This window comes from Phodopus roborovskii, unplaced genomic scaffold (genome assembly GCF_943737965.1).
Source record: "Phodopus roborovskii unplaced genomic scaffold, PHOROB, whole genome shotgun sequence".
Lineage (NCBI taxonomy): Eukaryota > Metazoa > Chordata > Mammalia > Rodentia > Cricetidae > Phodopus > Phodopus roborovskii.
Window position 1 is genome coordinate 39,742,698 of NW_026126517.1, and position 19,105 is coordinate 39,761,802.

At 41.9% G+C, this 19,105-nt stretch overlaps 1 protein-coding gene across 4 annotated transcripts in view; it reads right to left on the minus strand.

Moving 5' to 3' along the window:
* Window positions 1-18,865, minus strand: part of Map2k5 (mitogen-activated protein kinase kinase 5) — a 217,283-nt gene extending 198,418 nt beyond the window's left edge. For 2 of the 4 annotated variants that reach the window (XM_051197716.1, XM_051197717.1), the window contains exons 1-3: window positions 18,638-18,865; window positions 13,016-13,064; window positions 481-548 (exon numbers count right to left, since the gene is read on the minus strand). In XM_051197716.1, the coding sequence (XP_051053673.1) occupies window positions 481-548; window positions 13,016-13,064; window positions 18,638-18,772 (252 nt within the window). In that variant the 5' untranslated portion in view covers window positions 18,773-18,865. The remainder of the gene's footprint in view (window positions 1-480; window positions 549-13,015; window positions 13,065-18,637) is intronic. The other 2 variants (XM_051197715.1, XM_051197718.1) reach the window with 2 other exon arrangements.
* Window positions 18,866-19,105: the final 240 nt, after the last annotated feature.

A 19,105-nucleotide genomic window follows, 5' to 3' on the forward strand; every position in this document is an offset into this window, starting at 1 on the left:
TTAAGATGCATTATTCTTAATGTTCATGATATGATCAGTAAGTGTCTTTTGAAAATAATGCCCTTAACTTTCACATATGGAAATCTTAAAAACCTTATCTATTATACAGAAAAAAATGCTATGCCAACTGTGATTTACTTACATATCTTCACTGTGCCCAAGAAACACCATCCTCAATTACTTTAAAAATAGTCCTTGTTTGCTAGGCTGATGAGATGGCTCAGTGGGTAATAGCACTTGACAACAGGCCTGACAACCTGAGTTGGATCTCCAGAACTCACATGGTAGAAGGAGGAAACTAACTCCTGCAAGCTGTCCTCTGACACACACACACACACACACACACAGACACACACACACGCATACAAACGTGCAGACACGCACACACATACACATGCAGACACATACATGCACGCATACAAGCTCATACACAGACTGTTTTAAAAAAACTAAAGCAGCCCTCATGTGTAACACACTTACGTATGACAGCATAGCCTCCATTTCTTCATCACTTCTCACTGTAATCCTGTCACCATCTTCATCTTCGTCTGTTTAAAAAGGAATATGATGAAAGCAGTCAGACTTGCGCTCTTTTTTGGAAGATTTATGTTATTATTTCATTGTGTATATGTGAGGGGATATGTACACATGGATGCAGTGCTCACAGAGGCCAGAAAAGGATTTAGATCCTCTGCTCAAGAAAGAACTAAAAAGAAAAAAGTTTAAAAGGTGAAAAATCAAGATATTTCTCTAGATATTCTAGACTCATATCTAGATCAGGTATATCTAACTGGAGTATGACAAGACTGGCCTTTGAAGGAAGAGAGGATTCTCATTCTACCATCAGTACTTTCTTATGTCTCATGTGGCACTGCGTTCCCATTCTCTGTTTTTCCTCTCTCCCAGAAAACCCATCACATGCAGGGTGAAAATGTCTCCCATTTGCTAAACAAAGCCTTACAAAAGGGACTCTGACTTGTGCATCATACACAATACCGCCTGAAGAACCATACTACAATCCTGCAATGTGGACAGCAGGATCATTTCTACCTTATAGAAGACAAGCCTGGGTCCTCGCACAAGGGTAGAATCTAAGTGACTCCCAACAGTGACCTTCCATATTCCAGCTTCCAAGAGTTTTGTTTGTCCCAGTCCTCTGACCAGCAAGACTCAAATGGTGATCCATGCTATTTTGAAATAATGTAATAGTTTTAAAACTCAGGGATATTAAGTCTTAAAAAAAAAAAACAAAAAACAAAAACAAAAAACCTATTACCAGAATGTGCACATCTGAATAAATAGTAAAGAGGCCACATCTAGAATCAATGTGCTCAATTCAGTAATTCTCTTGGTTTTAAAAACTACTTTTAAGAACCTAAAGACAGACCTCTTGAGAAGATCAGATCTCAATTTTAACCTAAAATAGAATGGTTGGCCTAATCACCACCCACATTTTTTTCTCGGAATGACTTCTGGCTATCAAGAGTAGGAACACATGGGTGACCAACATGGCTCAGTGGATAAAGCATTTGCTGTCAAGACTGAAAACCTTTATTCAGTCCCTAGAACCCACACTGTTGAAGGAGAGAGATTCAGTCCCCAGAAGTTGTCCCTCTGGCCTCTGCACATATGCTCCAGCATATGTATGATCACAGGTACACAAGTGCACCCACTGAATGAATGAATGAATGAATGAATTGTAATAACAAAATTTTAACAAGCTCAGAAGCATTTGAAAGCTGATGTGGAAGCTCTAAATACAAAGTTCAAAGAAAAAATGCCCAAACATTTGAGCAATATAGAAAGCCTGCCCAGGTAACAATCTAGAAGGCACAGGCACTCGTCAGGATGCTCAGACTCTGGGTACTTGCTAAACAGTCAGCATTATATATCTGTTCACTCATGGGCATACAATTGCTGATTTGATTAGATGGGCCCTTTCCAAATCTGGCACACTAGACACCTCATCCTAAGAGAGTAAGTTTGCACAGCTCTGAAAGAACACAGGGATTTAGTTCAATACACAAGTCTCCCATCACACACCAACAGACATACCCACCCTCCTGTTCAGAGGAAGACATTCTGAAGCCATCCTCCTGTTTGGTGACAAGGCCATGGGGGACCATGGGAAGGAGTCTGTGCTTTTCCCAACTAGCCAATTACTAAGCAAACTACTAGCAGTTCCTTTTTGTTCTCAGTAGCCAGCAGCAAACTGACAGCACCAGGGAAAGCAGCATTTCCCTCAGGTACCCTTGGTGACCTGAGCCAACAGTTCTCAAAGGATCTATTTTCCAAAGTCTCATGCTGCAGAGTGACCCAAGCCTATTGAGACAGTGTCTCTAAGTCACTGTCTCAACTGCTGGGAGTTGTCAAGAACCCCTACTGAAAACTCTACAACCAAGAGTAAGGACCTCCACACTGGTATGATAAAAGGTACGTTCCTGCATGCATCCCTGCATGTCTGAGAGATTTCTACACATAAAGAGCTGCTTTTTCTGTCTGTGTTTGGTTTTCAATATAGAATTTCTAAGGACACACTGTAGAGAAACACCATCCTGGCAGAAACAAAAGAAAGGTGTTTCTCTACAGGTCTTAGAAACTAACATACTCAAGGTTAAGTTGGAAGTTTCTGATGAAATTCAAGAGATAAGGAAAAAAGAAAAAAGGGCAGTATAAAAGCATATAAGGCACTTCACACTTTTGCTTTAAAGCCGGGTCAAAGAGGGTTGGGAAGATAGTTCAGTTGGTAAAGTGCTTGCCAAGCAAATGCAATCCCTGTGCTAAGGAGGTGGAAACAGGAAAGTCCCTGCACCTTGCTGGCCAGCCAGTCTAGCCAGGCTCCAGATTTAGTAAGAGAATCTGTCTTAAAGACTAAAAAAGACATCTGAAGTCAACCTGTGACCTCCACAGACATGTTCACATACAAGTACACACATATGCATGAGCACACATGTGATCAATCAGTCAGTATGGGCCAAATTCTGTCCAACATAAAGGAGCTTTTGGCTAATCTCATTTCTGCATCAGAGTTAACTATACAGATGATGGTTACAAAGGGACAGCTCATATTCAAATCAACACACACACACACACACACACACACACACACACACACACGACCTCAGGAAGGTATTCCTTGAACAGAACAGGAAAGCAGTCCGAGTTCAGTGCAACAGGTGAAGAGTCTTTTATGACTTCTGATAAAAGGCCATAAATTCCTAAGTATCATTCATGTAATCATCCTCCAAATTAAGATAAGGAAGTATTGAGAGTATTGAGGGAGAGAGAGTGGTGGTGGTTGGGATGGAATGGGGTAGGGAATTTCTAAATTTCAGACCCAGACTTAAGTGCCTAAGACTACTTAAAACAAGTGTTCTGGAATCCTGGTTTGTATATAAGCTTGAGGATTTTTGCCAGGAAGTCAGCTAGCAGAGCAATTCTTCACAGTGCAGCACTCCATGCATAACAGACAGGCCCCGCCACCAAGGTACTTAAGCATTCAGAAGGTGTGGAAGAGAAGTGCTGATACTAGCCCACAGCATGAGCTCTGACTCCAAGAGGGACATCTCAGACAGTTGAAAGGAGCATTCCATTAAAGCCTGGTGATAAAATCAGGCTTATGTGACATGGTGACTAATAGCTCTTATGGCCTAACAGTATGGATGTCTTGGGGACTGCTTTGCCCTCTAATTTCCGTGCTTAGCTGCTACAATGAAGACTCCCTGCTCTTATCAAAAGGGAAGTTGGGTTGGAAAAATAACCACACTCATGAGAATGCCCATGTGGTGCTGGCCAAAAAGTGAAATGGAACCTGTCCCTGACAAGCTCAGGAATGAACCACTCACCCCAGCCTTTAGAGAAAGGATGCATCTCATTCCAAAGCAGTTAAATGACAGGCCCAGGAAGCAGGTGAAAGAGGAAAGCAGACCTGCTGCCAAGCAGCTTGGCAAACAGTGACCTGAAACACCTTAACCCCCAAACAGCTCCAGCAAACACCTGGCTATTTGCCTTTCAAACTGCACCAGCTATTTAAAAACTACACTCACTGGAATTATAAATCCTAAGAACTTATTAAAAGGGAACCAAGAGTTGGAAAGGTACAAACTGCAGGTATAGAGCTCCCAAAGGAAGCTGTGCTGAGTAGATAGTAGGAAAATACAACCTGAGCTCTTTTCTGTCTTATATATGAAGGTTCTTTGCCATCTGACCAAAATAACATTACTGGATATAACCGGGAAGGGGGGGGGGAGCTCAGAGATCTGACACACTGGTTCACAATGACAATCCCAGACTCCTCTAGTTGCCTGGAGCATAGTAATATGATTTTCCAGCACATTAGGGAAGCAAAAGGAGAACCGGAAAGTCTATGAACTGGCTGGATTTTGTTAATGTCACTTAAAATGGAGGCAAAAATCCTAGCAAGATACCAAATAGAGTACGGCAGATGGCAAACAAATATTATGAAGCAATCTTTACAAAATCTGCAGTGTGTCACAAATATACAAAATGGCAGAGTTTGGGGAAAGAGAATCATAACAGGCCATATGTTGTTCGCGATTTTTATCTGAAACAACATGCAATCTGAAAGACAAACCTAGAGGAGGCATATAAAGGCCCCAGAGGAGAGCAGTACCTCAGGTAGAGGTGGTCAGAATGGCCTAGTGGGTAAACAGCAGAAACTGAGGTACCTACAGCACCCACTGTGGTGACAGGAGCTGGGGGGGGGGGGCTTTCCACAGAGTGACAGAAAGGGAAGGCAATATAGTATGTGTCATTTGTTACACTCCTTCTGTACCAAGGAATCCAAAAGAACTATAGTAATGGCAGGAAAGAAATGGAAACATGGTTGTAAATGTTAAAAAGACTTCAGTAGGAAATTATCAGAAAAGATGTCAAGTTCAGAGCAGTTCTTAGGGATGGGGTCCACTGATCTAGGCAGGATAACAGACTATGGTTTCTGTGGTCACACCTTCATATCCATGAGATATCACTTAGCGCCTTGCCTCCCCTCAATGTCCCAATGCTTTCCTGTTTCTTTGTTACCTTCTCCTTGTTGAAAAAAAAAAAAAATAGTGCCTACTATGTGCCAGGTATGATACCCAGGCACAGAGATGGTGAAGTAAAGACAATGTGGGTCATGTACACACAGGTGATAACTGGGAAAGAACACTGTGGGCAGAAAGAGCAACTAACACAGAGGAAGAACTCCCAGCATGTTCCAGAGAAAAAAAGGTGATGATGGCCTAACAAGCTATAGGTGTTCTGAGTTTTGTGCCACCCTCTCCCCACCCCAAGAGCTAAAGTTTCCTTGTGAAGCCTGGGCTGGCACAACTCATGCTTAAGCAATCCTCTTGCTGTTGAATTGCTGGGACATAGTGTGTACCACCACACCTAGCCAAGTTGAAGTTTTGAGAACAGACCTCACGCTGGATCTATTGAAGACAGATTCAACCGGTTTGCAGATAAATGAGATAAACAAACTTGTTCTAGGTATTTCACTTCTTCTAGCACCCATGCATTCCAGAAAACCATCTCAAGCCTACCATGTGCCTGGTGCTGCAGGGTTTCCAGGGATTCAAATGCAAGCAGCTCTATCCACTGGTCCCCAGGAACACCTGGTCCACTGCTTGCTTAAAGAACTTCCTTATACTCATGCAAATTAACAGTATTATATATAAGAAAGAGTCTATAGTCTTGTTAAAGCCAAAATTATACAAATTAAAGCTCTTCTCAGCTGGTGTTGGTAGCATACCCCTTTAATCCCAGCACTTGGAAGGCAGAGGCAGGCAGACTTCTATGAGTTTGAGGCCAGAGTAAGTTCTAGAACAGCCAATGCTACACAGAGATATCCTGTCCTGAAAAGAAAAAGCTCTCTTCAAATTTGCATAATTAAGTTTTATGTGTTCAATATTTTTCAGACTCAATGTCTGAATTACAATTTTCCCATTAATCTATCTAGTTTGCTTATAAATAATGACCTTTTCCTATATACAATTAAAGAAAATGAAACTTCATTTCTTCCAAAATCTTTAGACTTGAACCTTTTCCATGATGCAAAAAGTGGCTGCTACCCAACCGTTCTCCCTCAGCTGCCTGTGCTGCTTAGACACGAGGCACCTCCTACACATTTACTCCAACACTCAACTGCAGTTGTCTACACTCTGAAAAACTACAACTTCCATAATTCTAGTTTTCCTTCAAAAGCCCATGGTACACACAATTAAAAATAAGACACGATAATATGTATTTAAAGGTTCTTAGGTAAGGGGGCTGAAGAGATGGTGGCTCAGCAGTTTTGAGGACTTGTCCTTCCAAAGGATCCAGATTCAGTTCCCAGCACCCACTTGAAGGCTCACAACCATGTGTAATGCCAGTTTCAGGGCACCAGATGCCCTCTTCTGATCTCCATGGGTACCAGGCACCCATGTGATATACATACATAGATGTAGGAAATTTTCTTTTAAAGATTCCCATCTAAATCACAAAAATAAACTTCTGAAAACTCATAGAACTACTGAGAATATTTATTCAATAAAAAGTGAAAATAGCTGGGCAGTGGTGGCACACGCCTTTAATCCCAGAACTCGGGAAGCAGAGGCAAGCAGATGTCTGTGAGTTTGAGGCCAGCCTGGTCTACAGAGCAAGTTCCAGGACAGCTAGAGTTGTTACACAGAGAAACCATGTTTCTCCCCCAGTCCTCCCCCCACCAACCCCCGCAAAAAAGTGAACAGAACACCTTCAGAGTTGGGAGGGTGGAGATGACTCATCAATTGAGAACACTTGCTACTCTTCCAGAGGATCTAAGTTTGGTTCCCAGCATCTACAATGGGCTTCTTACAACTTTCTATCACTCAAGCTCCCAGAGATCTGATGTCCTCTTCTGGCCTCCACGGGTACTACATTCAAATGCATACACACACACACACACACACACACACACACACACACACACACACACACACACGTATATAAATTTTTTTAAATTAAAAATAAATATTTGGGACACAAACATTTATTTTCTAACCATGTTTTCTGAGTCAAATTCTGATATAGACTTGGACAAGGATGAAGATACAGGATGGCTACAGGCCTGAATATGTGAAGCTAGTATCATGGAAAAGTGAAAACACATGGTGTGTCTGAGCACAAGGCAGCATGTGTCTGGATGAACTTCAAGCTCATCCTTCAATTGCCCCTGAGACTTCCCTGTCCCACAATGTCAGGCTAATAGTTACCAGTCTCAAGAAAAATGCAGAGTGATGTGCATGGAGTAGACACACACAGGAATTGCATCTGTGGGCATGGCTGATGTTTATCACCTGGTGTGTTGGAGCACTCATTAATCTGCTAATGAAACTGAGAGACTCAGCAGGGACCCTGGGCCTTCATAAGTGCCAGGCTCCCACAGCATCCGTTAGGCCCACACATGCAACATACAGGAATTTTTATGGTTATGGAATTTAGTCTCATCTCAGAAATGTTCTCACATCTGGAAAAAGACAAATATTCAATAATTGGCATGGAGTCAACTATCTATCTGTGTGAAAAATAAAACTGGACCCCATCTGAATGTTTCACCAAAATAAACTGAAAATAGTACGATAGTAAAAATAAACTATTTCCAATCTTGGTAATTAAAAAAAAAAAAAACTCATGCTTTTTATTTAAAATACTGAAGATACACACAAATACACATATTTAACAAATAACATGTATGTGCAAAACCCCATTAAAGTAGAAAGAAAAATCAATGCAAGTAAATGTGTTCAGCACCCTGGAATGTAGAAGACCTTTTAAAGCATTACAAATTCAGAAGTAATACGGAAAAATATTGTAAGTTTTCCCACATAAAACTTTAACCTTCTCTATGGAAAAAAAGGGAGAGACTAAAAAGCACAAAACAAACTGAAAAGAACAACAAACTGGAAAACAATACTTGTAAAGACAAAGTGCCAATGTTCTTCCTTTAGAAAGCTCTCAGATCAAGTAGAAAAAGGCTATCTAAAAGAAGCATGGGCAAAGGTGATGAAAAAAATAGTTTATAGACATTAAGTACACATAAAAAGATACACTCAAAGAAATAGAAAGAGAAAGGCAATAACTTTTGCACCTATCAAACTAACATTGAGAAGAAATTCACTAGTACCTAGAGCATTGCTGAGGGTAGAGAAAGGGCTTTCTGACATGTTGGGGGGTTGTGAATGAGTCCCTTTTTGGAAAGCAAACATGGACACGGAAGTTCAGAGCAGAGGGTTTTCTTTACTACAGTGACTTCAAATGCCTAGCACTCGATCCTACATATCAACTTCCTTAATGTGGGAAGATCTAAGCCACCACTGTTGATTTCTGCATTTTTTTTTCTAGTTCTAAAGAGCTGGTAAAAACTTAAATGTCCATCTACTAGATTAAATAATTTAAGTCACAGCCAAAGACTGAAGTTAATATGTATACGCCAATGCTGTCAGGAAGTCTAATAATACAGGATAGCAAATGAGGGCAGGAAGATGGCAGCCACACAGCATATAAGGGAACTCAACAAAGTGCTAACAATAAATGAGAAAATGGGGACTTTTTGCTTTATTTCTAAGCTACTTAAAATTTGTAGCAATATACCATTATATAAAAACAACAACAACAAACAAGCAAACAAACAAAAAAAAAAACAAGCAACCCACTAGGTATTAATAAGTACTTTTGGGTTACCAAGTTGGCTCAGAGGGCTAAGGCACTCATTACTGGGCCTGAGCGCCTGACTCTAATCCCTGATACATATGGTGGAAGGAGAACTCTACTTCCTGCAAGCTGTCCTATGACTTCCACATGTGTGACATGGCCTACGTGTATAAGCATGTGTAAGTGCAAGTTCCAGTACACACGCGCACATGCCCCCACAGACACACACTAAATAAATGCAAAACTAAATAGGCTCATTTGTGCTCTATTATGTGGCAGAAGAACCTACATGGGTAGTAAGAAAAAGAGGCTTAGGGCCACCACCCCAGGAGTGAGTGTGGCCCACAGGGGCTTCTCTCCTATCCCATACAGCCCTAATTCCCTTGGAAACACCAGCCCAGGGAGAAAACAGCAACTGTGGAACCTCTGACCCCTCAGAACTGTACTGGTGGGAATTTGAATTGGAGCCCAACTTGTCCCACCATAACCAAACACATCTAAGGTCCAGGCAATAGCACAGATAATTCCAAAGCAAAGGACAGTATCCATTTAGCTGTAGCTCATGTGCATTTCACAACTTTCATTTGAACATAGACACATGGGACACTGATTCTTCAACAAGCATGTCCCCCAAAGATCCAGAGTTAGTGCAAAGAAGTGAATGAAGGAAGTGACTGACGCTTTGAGGGAAGGAAAGGCAACCAGAGGCAGCTGGCCTGTCCACTCTGACAACAGTACATGGAGAGACAAGCCCCATAAGAGCTGCCACCAGGCAATCTGTTATGTCAGCAACATTTCTCTTTTCTCATTCTTTCAACTCGTTCCCCCTATCTTTATGAAAACTGGTAGCTTTGAGCTCTGTGCTGTCTCTTGCTGCTCCATAATTATCACACTATCTCTCCAATGTGAGGAGTCAGGGTTGGGTACTCGCTGCAGTGTTAAATGGTCCTTTCACAAAGTTTTATTTATTTGAGGGTTACTCATCCACAAACCACCAAAATGCCTCAGACTTCCCAGCAAAATCACCTCCAAACCAAATCTTAACTATTTCTTGCATATTGGTTTTACTTAGTGGTTCAGATTTTTGAGTCAGACAATTGAGCTACTCAAAAACAGTCATGAGAAAAGCCAGGCTAAGTTTATGATGATCAGCCAATAACAACCAAAGGCTGTCATTATTTTTTCTCTCTGTGTGTATATTGTTATTTTTGTTTGTTTTTTGCCTTATAGCTGGTCCAGAGTTGGATGTTGAGGCAAATGTCCACAGTCCTAGCACTTGGCGAGAAGAGGGGGTGGGGAAAGGAGGAAGAGCAAGAAGGGAATAGAGGAGAGAGGAAGAGAAGCTTGATATAATCTACAGATGAGCAGAGCAGATCTGCAAACGGCCAGATACAGAATTGCTATCCTTGCTGGAGAATACAGAGCATGACATTAAAGAATGGACATCTCAGCTGGGCAGTGGTAGCACACTACTTTAATCCCAGCACTCAGGAAGCAGAAGCAGGTGAATCTCTGTGAGTTCAAGTCCAGCCTAGTCTACAAAGTAAGTTCCAGGACAGCCAGAGAAACCCTGTCACACACACACACACACACACACACACACAAAAAAAAAAAAAAAAAAAAGAAAGAAAGAAAGAAAGAAAAGAAAGAAAAGAACAGAAGAAACCTCAAAGTCTGACCAGTTTTTAATTTATGCTTCAGAGATTTCCATGTGCTTCCAATGACTGTTCGTGTTTGAGACTGGGCTCTGTGACTTCCTGGCCATCCCTTCATATCTGTGAGTTACAGTTGCCTCACTGGTCTAATTTTCCTACTTTGCAGAGTCGCTGCAAAGATTATTAAGCCCCAGCAATGATCTATAGGAAGAATCTAGTACATAGGCTGGCTCAGAGAAAGCCATCAGTAAGTAAGTCAGAACAATTAGTACTTTATTATGAATGCTAAACCTGGAAGTTAGTGGAGTAGGCTTGGGTCCAGAGTGGAGAGTATAAAGTTAGGCCTGCCTGTGCAAGCCTGATGATCTGAGTTTAATTTCTAGAGTCCAATATGAAAGGAGAAAACTGACTCCTGAGAATTGTCATCTGATTTGCACAAGTACCTGAGTAGGGAGTGTGAGAGCACACACACACACACACACACAGAGAGAGAGAGAGAGAGAGAGAGAGAGGAGAGAGAGAGATTGAGATTAAAATAAAGTAAAATGAAACTCTTTGCCGTGTTTATGGAAAACCAGAGAAAATACACTTCAGTTGTGGCAACTCTTACAAGTCCCGTGCAATGGTTGAAAAAACATGCTCCAAAACGCACTCCCACTTACACATATGAGCAAGCTGTTCAGCTGTTCAGTTCTTAGAGATGCCCTTTCTTGGGCTGAAACAGCAACAACTGTCCTTCAATATACTTTGTGGGTATCTTGTGAAGGCTAATGAAAATGGGCTAAGTCATCTGGCAGCAGTATGAATACCACTCAGTCTTGAACTATTCCTGGGCTCAGGCTACTTGAAAGAAGTCTAAATAGAGCTTTTCAGGTGTGTGTGTGTGTGTGTGTGTGTGTGTGTGTGTGTGTGTGTGTGTGTGTGTGTATGTATATACCTATGTATATATACATACACACACACACACGTATATTCCTCAATAGCATGAAGAGCCTAGTGCCATTAATAAAATAGTAATTCATAGTCCTACTCACTGTAGTAGCTAAAAGCAAGTTTGATTACTGAACACTATTCTAGCAATAGGGACATACATGAAGTGAACAGTGCCTTACTCATCTCTAAACCTGCACAGCCCATGTCTGCACTGCATTGGGCCCTCTGTAGATCCTGTCCCCAGTAAACCTATGAGGTGGGTAAGGAGGCTAGAACTTTGATGAAATGGGATTGCATCATACACATCATTTGTCCATTTAACAATGAATCCTGGTCTCTTTCTGTCTCAACACATAGACTCTGAACTTGTTCTTTTCAGGTACTGCTGCATGCTTCAGAACACAGACACATTATCATTTATTAGTGCACTCTGCAGAGGCATTTTTCTTACATATAGTTTTTTACTATCAAAAAAATAATCCTACCATGTACATTTTGTTTCAATAAGGGCATACAATGCTTCTGTTAGACAGCTTCCAAGAGAGATCCGCTGAGTCAAAAGTGCTACATAGCTTACCTGTTAGTATGGTCAAATTGTCCTGTAACAAGGGCACAGCACTGTACTGTCATTTCTTACTGTATACTCTACTAGTGATCATTTTTAAAACAAGAACAAAAGCACAGTCACGTGCGGGAAAAAGTGGCAATTATTTCCATTTGTAAAGTGGCACACATTTTATGTGCATGTGTGTATATGATGTGTATATGTGTGTAGGAGTACATATGGGCATGTTGCTATGTGTGAGAGAGGATGAGCATATACCACACAGCACATGTATGGAGGTCAGAATCCAGCAATAACTATTGGTCTTTCTTTCTATCTTGTCTAAACCAGGGTCTCTTTTTTGCTGTTTGTTGATCAGGCTAGCTGGCCCCATAGCATCTGGACCTGCTGTCTCTATCTCTTCCCCTGCCATAGGAGTACTGGGGTTGCAAATATGTGCTACTATGCTCAGCTTTTGCACAGGTTCTGAGGATTATAACTTAGGTTCTCACAATGGCATAACAAGTATTTTGCCACTGAGTAATCTCCTCAGCTCATGACCCCATTTTCAAAAAAAGGCTAGACTACAATTCCAAACCCTGACTTTCTTTACCCTTCTCCATCGGTACCTGAGGTCCTAAACTACCTCTAAATTAGCATCGGGACTTGCCTTGCAATGACCTGGACTGTAGTCAACGTTTCCTAACACATCCCAGCCCTGTTCATAAAGCCAGTTCAATGGAGAGCAAAGGATTCAGGACAGAGGTGGCCCTGTCATCATCTAGCAGGGAAGCCAAACCCCACTGAAACAGAATCATTGCACACACTGCTCTTGAGAGCTTTCCTCTGCTGCTATGTCCTAAAGCACTAAGGATTAATACCTCTTCATCAACAATCATTGCTCTACAGGTAGTTTACACGTTTCATTTTGCCCTGCACTATTATAACAATGAGAAGAGCAGATAAAGGTCATGTTGGTAATTAAAGCTATATTGTAGAGATATGCACACCCAAGATATGATTAAATAAGAAAATATTACTCAGTTTAGTATCATCATTAAACTTGCATTAATTTATAAATATTTAAATGTACCATATGATGATCATAAATAATCTGTTTTTGTCAGTTTTGAAAGTAATGCAACCCATAAAGCATATGAAATATCACTGCAGAAAGAAAGAATCGGGAGAGCACACAAGCCAGACTCACATTCAAATGCTGTCGTCGTTGCTTCAGGCAGAACCTGGCCTATCACATCCTAAACAAAGAAAGAATAAAGAAGCACAATTAGCCATCTTCTTGATTGCCAACATGTAGCAAGTCCAAAAGAAAACAGGGGAACCTGGGAAAGATTTTTGAAATGCTGACATGAACTATAGAAACACGAGCTTACACTCACACTTATCCAGAAAGTTTAAATCTCTATTTCAAGAAAAAAGGGGTAGAAACCCTTCAAAATATATTGAAGACAATCTTTTATTCTCAATTCAACAGTGCATATCAATCTCTTTTTCTCTCTCTTCCCTCACACACAGTTTCTTATATCGGAGGCTGGGTTTGGGGGTTGGGAGAGAGGTTCAAGAGTTAGAACACCCTAGGTTTGGATCCCTACTATTAGATGTACCTGGGAAACATTTTACTTAACCACTCTGAACCTCATTCTCATTATTTTCCAAATTGGATCTAGTGACACTGAAAGGTTAATGTGAAAAGTAAATAATGTAATAAACATAAACTTAACACATGATACATTGTAAGCATTCAATAAATGTGGTTCCTGATCTGTAAAGACTACATAGTGCCTTGTTCTTATAGTAGTAGATTTAGCAAACAACTTTCTGTGATGATATTCAGCCAAGGGTAATAAGACAGTTCTCATTAACCTAATCAATGGAAAGATATTTAATGTTGCTGAATCAAGTTAATTTGGGGAGGGAGTCCTGGAAGGTGTATATAATCTGATATTAATATGTAAATGATTCTCTAAAGTTGAAAACACTAAAAAATTAGTGTGCAGGGCAACTAAATTGAAGAGGCACAGAACACCTAAGTTCTGGGAAAAGAGGCCCTCCATCATGTCCAATCCCACTGCAAAAGCCTTGCAGACCTCATTTCTCCCCAGGAGCACTGCAGTGATGGCCCTCCCATGCCCAGACTGTGCCAGAACTGGCACCAGGCAGCCAGCTGACAAAGCAGGCTGGCAGTGTGTCTCAGCAGGGAGCCCAAAGCCCTTCCAAAGCAGGGCACTTAGCAGAGTAGAGGCTGCAACTTCCTTCTGAAGGCAATTCTTCAGGAGCATTTGCTGCAGTGCCAATATGCATAATCATCTTGGCATTTCTTTTTCCTCTTTTTTTTTTTTTCCTTCAAAAAATAAATCTGTGCATTAAAAAAAAAATTGGTCAGGGAGAACAACTAACCTACATAACCCTTATTCATCAGTCAAAATGAGGTGATGTCTTCTCTGCCTCTAATTTGATCAAATGAAACATCAACTTTGTGAGGAAATGTAGGGTTAGGAAATTCTTTCTACACACTCATAGATAGCAAGCATCTCTTAACAGGGAGCTAGCTATACACTGGCTACAGAATTAAGTATACAGGCAGTCCTGGGTGAAAGACAGAAGCCTGCACACAGCCAGAGGGGCAGATCGGTCTCTCCAATCCCTCTATTGGCCATCCCCCCTCCTGCCCCCACAGGGCACATTTAATGGCTTTGTGTACATTTCCAGTTTACTTTAAGAGCTTATTTTGCACTTGTTTCCAAGGGAATTTCTGTTATCCTCAAAATGTAAAATTTGTCTTTACCTAAAGATGTTTTCAAAAGAAAATTTAAATTGACACAACTTGACAGTGATCATTTCTTGATTTCTCTTTCTTCCCCTCAATCAGTCATACAAATATCTAACAAAAGAGATGTAAGACAGTCTCTGTAGAATGCCAGGAGCTTTGTAAGTTGGCGCAGGTTAAGACTTGGCTCTTGACTTCAGCAAGACTATAATTTGTTCTCTGAGATAAGATGGGCAACAGAAAGTACTTCTTGTAACAAAAAGAGCCAAGTGAAAGATGTTTAGAGCAAACTATTTGTTCACAGTGATCATTAACATTGCCTGTCAACCTGACGGGACCTAGATGCCCTTAAGCGGCAAACCTCTGGTCATGTCCGTCAGGGAGTTCCTACATTGTGTTAACTGAGGTGGAAAGGCACACTTTCAACATGGCGACACCATTCCATGGACATGGGCTGAACAGCATCATCGTTTTATGCTTCCTGACTGCAGCTGCCTCCTGATCCTACTGCCCTGCCTTCCCTGCCAGACCCTCAGACTGTGAGTGACAATTGAACCTTTCTTCCTTAAATGGCTTTTGTTAGAAATCTTGTCACAACAAGGAAAAACAAAAATCTGACACTCAAGATGAAGAATCACGGATTCAATTTTCGCAGAAATGTCACAAACAGGGAACAACCGGAAGTGGGACTTCAAGCCAGCATTTAAAGAGAAAGGGAAAACTCACTCTCCTGTCCTTCACAATAATCAACCCAACCCTACAATTTCTAGAACCTGAGACTGTCTCCAGGGATGAGGGGGAAGGCAGAGGAAAAACAAGCCCAGTGTCTTTGCCCTTGGTTTTGGCTTCTTCCCACTGCATTTATTTAGCTCCTGGCAACAGGCAAGCCTAGAGAGGACAGGATGAGTGACCAGCACAGGGTCTCTCAGCCATTAGGAGAATCAGCCACCAGAATCTTCAACTACTGACTGCAGTCTCGGATACTCAATCACTCTGACTTGGTGATTAAAACCTGCTCTCGCTTCTGTGTTAGGTTTTCAAAAAAAAAAAAAAAAAAAAAAAAACTAGTTTTATGGCTCTGCAAGGCCCTTCCCCTTCAAGTACAGCTTCCTCATCTGAAAACTGGGAAGTATGAGAAGGGGCTCAGGTTAGACAAAGGGGCCACCCAAGTTTCACATGGCCTTAAAGCTTTAGGTTCCAAGGCAGAGATGTTGATTTCTTTGGAGTTTTGTCTTTTCTGATGGAAGAGGTGAGGTGAAGCAGGAGAGCAGACAACAAGGACCTTAGGCGGCACCCTGCCAGACTTGTCATGAGACAGCAGCACAGGCTGGTTCCAAGTTCTTTGTTGGCATTTACTGACAAATGTGTTCCAGCTGCTCTCATGAGCAAAATGTCCCAACAAACAGCTCTGAGCCCTAGTTGTGGGCCACCAGTGTGATGTCTCCTGGGGGTAGTGAGAAGAGGGAGGCCAGGTCCTATCCCTTACATGATAGTGTCAATATTTACAGAGCGCTTTCTGTGTGCTTCATCTTCACCAGTCTTGATGCAGGTGTCCCATTTAGAAACAAGGAAACTGAGGCTCAGAGAGATAGTGACATGCCAAGCTAATGGCACACTGGCAGTAAAGTCCAAACTGCCTGACTCAGAATCTAGCGCTCACCCAGCATTCAAGAACTAGAGGGATAGGGAGTTAGAGGATACCCTTCATAAAATAGGCAATTTGAGATCAGGCTGAGCAATATGACATCATGTCTCAAAACAAGAAGCCAGTGGTCTGCACAAATTATAACTGCACATATCTGAGTTGTTTTTTTGTTTTTGTTTTTGTTTTTTTGAGACAGGGTTCTGTATTGTTTTGGAGCCTATCCTGGATCTTGCTCTGTATGTAGGCTTGCTTGCTTGCTTTCTAAGCTAAATATTCTTTTTAAAATCTTTCATTTATTTTATAAACATGTGCATGTAAACATGGATGAACACGTGTGGAAATCAGAAAACAACTCTCAGGAGTTGGTTCTCCCATGGGTTCCACGGACTGCACTCAGGTTGTCAGGCTTGCACAGTATGTACCTTTACCCACAAAGAGCCATCTCACTGGCCTTTCCTCCTGTTCTGAGCTCTAGCAATAAATAAATTTCAGGGTCCTATGAAGCAACATAAACAGAGCTCTCTCTCTCTCTCCTTCAGAAGTTTTACCTTCTAGAATAATGGACAAGAAAGTAATCATGACTAAATGTATGCTTTGCCACAGGAATAGACACAGGAATACTGATGTGGCCACCTGACCAACACTAACAGAAGGAAGTGAAGCTTGGTGTGGAAGGACAGGTGAGAGTTGGCCAGCTAAAGAAAAAGGCAAAGTGGAGGCGCGGCCTGGGTACCTGGGAGGACCAACAGTAACTCAGTATACTTGGGACACAGGATGCTCGTGAGGGTGCTGCAAGAAAGGACACATGTACCAGACCAATCAAGGTGGAGCTGAGGACAGTGATGAGGGCTGTGTGGGCTTATGAGGAAAGATAGTTATCAATGGGCATGTGTGTGAAAGGCATCAGATGCAGGGGAGGGATGGCATTTGGTGTCAAAAACTGGGGGCTGCTAGCTCACTACAGGTGCCACACTCTTGTTCTAAGTACCTGAAAGCCTTTATGGCCTGGATGGTCAGTGCCATCTAGCTCTCAAAATGAAATTTTATATATATAATTTTGAAAGCACACACACACACACACACACACACACACACACACACACACGCAGGCTACACATCGGCCTGTTAGAACATTCTTACTGGTATATCCAATTCTGTCTCTGAGTTACTTCCATGCATAAAGTGAATATACTACACCCTATTGATATCAAATAACTAGAAAGATGCACATGGGCTGCAGTATGTGGGGATAGTATAGAATGCAAAATTAAGTTTGGGGCCCAGGGAGATGGCTCAGCTGGCCAAGTGTTTGCCATGCAAACATGAGGACCTGAGTTTGATCCCCAGAACCGTAAAAAAGCCAGGTGGTAGAGGCTTGAGAGGTGGTCCAACATGGTGGTACATATGTTTGTAATCTCAGCACTGGAGATGCTAAAACAGGTGGGGCTTGCTGGCCAGCCAGCCTTGTCTCAAAATACAAGGTGGATGGCACATGAGGAATCATGCCTGAGTTTGATCTCTGATCTCAACATGCATGCATGGACATCTGCACACACATGCAAAAACATATTATATAAGAAAGCTGGAGTTTTAGCACTCATCTTCAGAAGCAATAATTCCAGAGAAGGTCCTTTTACTATCAACTCAGTACATGTATTCATACATATAGTACTATATAATTTATAGTATATATGGACTCAAGGGTCCACCTACATTAACCTTTATAAATCTGTGTGAAATATATTCTGACTACCCCCGAGGCAATGCCCTGTCGATTCTAAAATGCATATTTTCCTTCAACACTCAACATCTCTGGAATTTTCCCCTCAACACTCAAAATCTCTGAAATTGAGCTGCCCTCCACATCCCCGCCATGGGATGGTTGCTGCTGTTTAAACAAGCAGCATTTTTTTTTTCTTATTGATAGTTAAATTTATGTCTTTCAATCAACGGCATCTAAGGTTTGCTTTAAACATTGTAAATTAAGGTTGCACTGGTTTCCTTTTCACAAGAGGTCACAAGTTCAGGGAACTCGGCAGTGACAGGGCTAAAATGAGGGCAGGGATGCTTCCCAAACACTTGAGAGGAAATTAAAAAAAAAAAAAAAAAAACTTTTTTTAAATTCATCTTTTTATACACCCGTTGCTTACTCTGATGTGTAAGTCCCAGTCCAAGCTGTGAGCTTCCTGAGGGCAGAGGTTCAATCAATCAGATTCATCTATTTCCCCAGGACCCTGCACATTTACCAGTTTTCAGTGGATGCAATTAATCGATACTGTGGGTGAATCTAGTAAGATGACCCCTCCAGGACCAGCTCCAGCCACTCTAGTGGCCAAGATGCTGTCAATCCAGGTCTTATGCCCCAATGCTGGAATTTGGCCACTAAGATTACCACTCACCAGCACATCCCTGAAGAGTAACTGCGGCCCAGAGTGCACGGTCCAGTCCACCGCGCCACTATTTGGAATCTTGATCCGAATCACCAGCCCTTGGTTCTCCATAGCAGGGAAGGGGCCAAGAGCCAGCCACAGCATTACAGGTTAAAGGGTCTCACATCCTGGGGTGAGGGGTACCGATTAGCCCCTGCTCAGGAGCCCCAAGAAATGACAAGGGGAACAAGAGACGAGACACAGGTGATAAAAGCAGGGAGCAGGAAGGTGGGAGAAGTGAAGAGGGGCGATCAGGAGGGAGTTCACAGACCCCGAACCAGGCCCAGGTCCTGTGGAGTTTTGAGTCTTTGGGGATAGATGCACTGGGGAAGGGGTACCGGCCAAAAGGGATTAGCAGAGAGCGGAAGGTCCTGGAGTTACAAAAGTGGACAAAACAAAATCGAAAAGCATTTTGAAGTCCATGAGGGCAATAGGAGA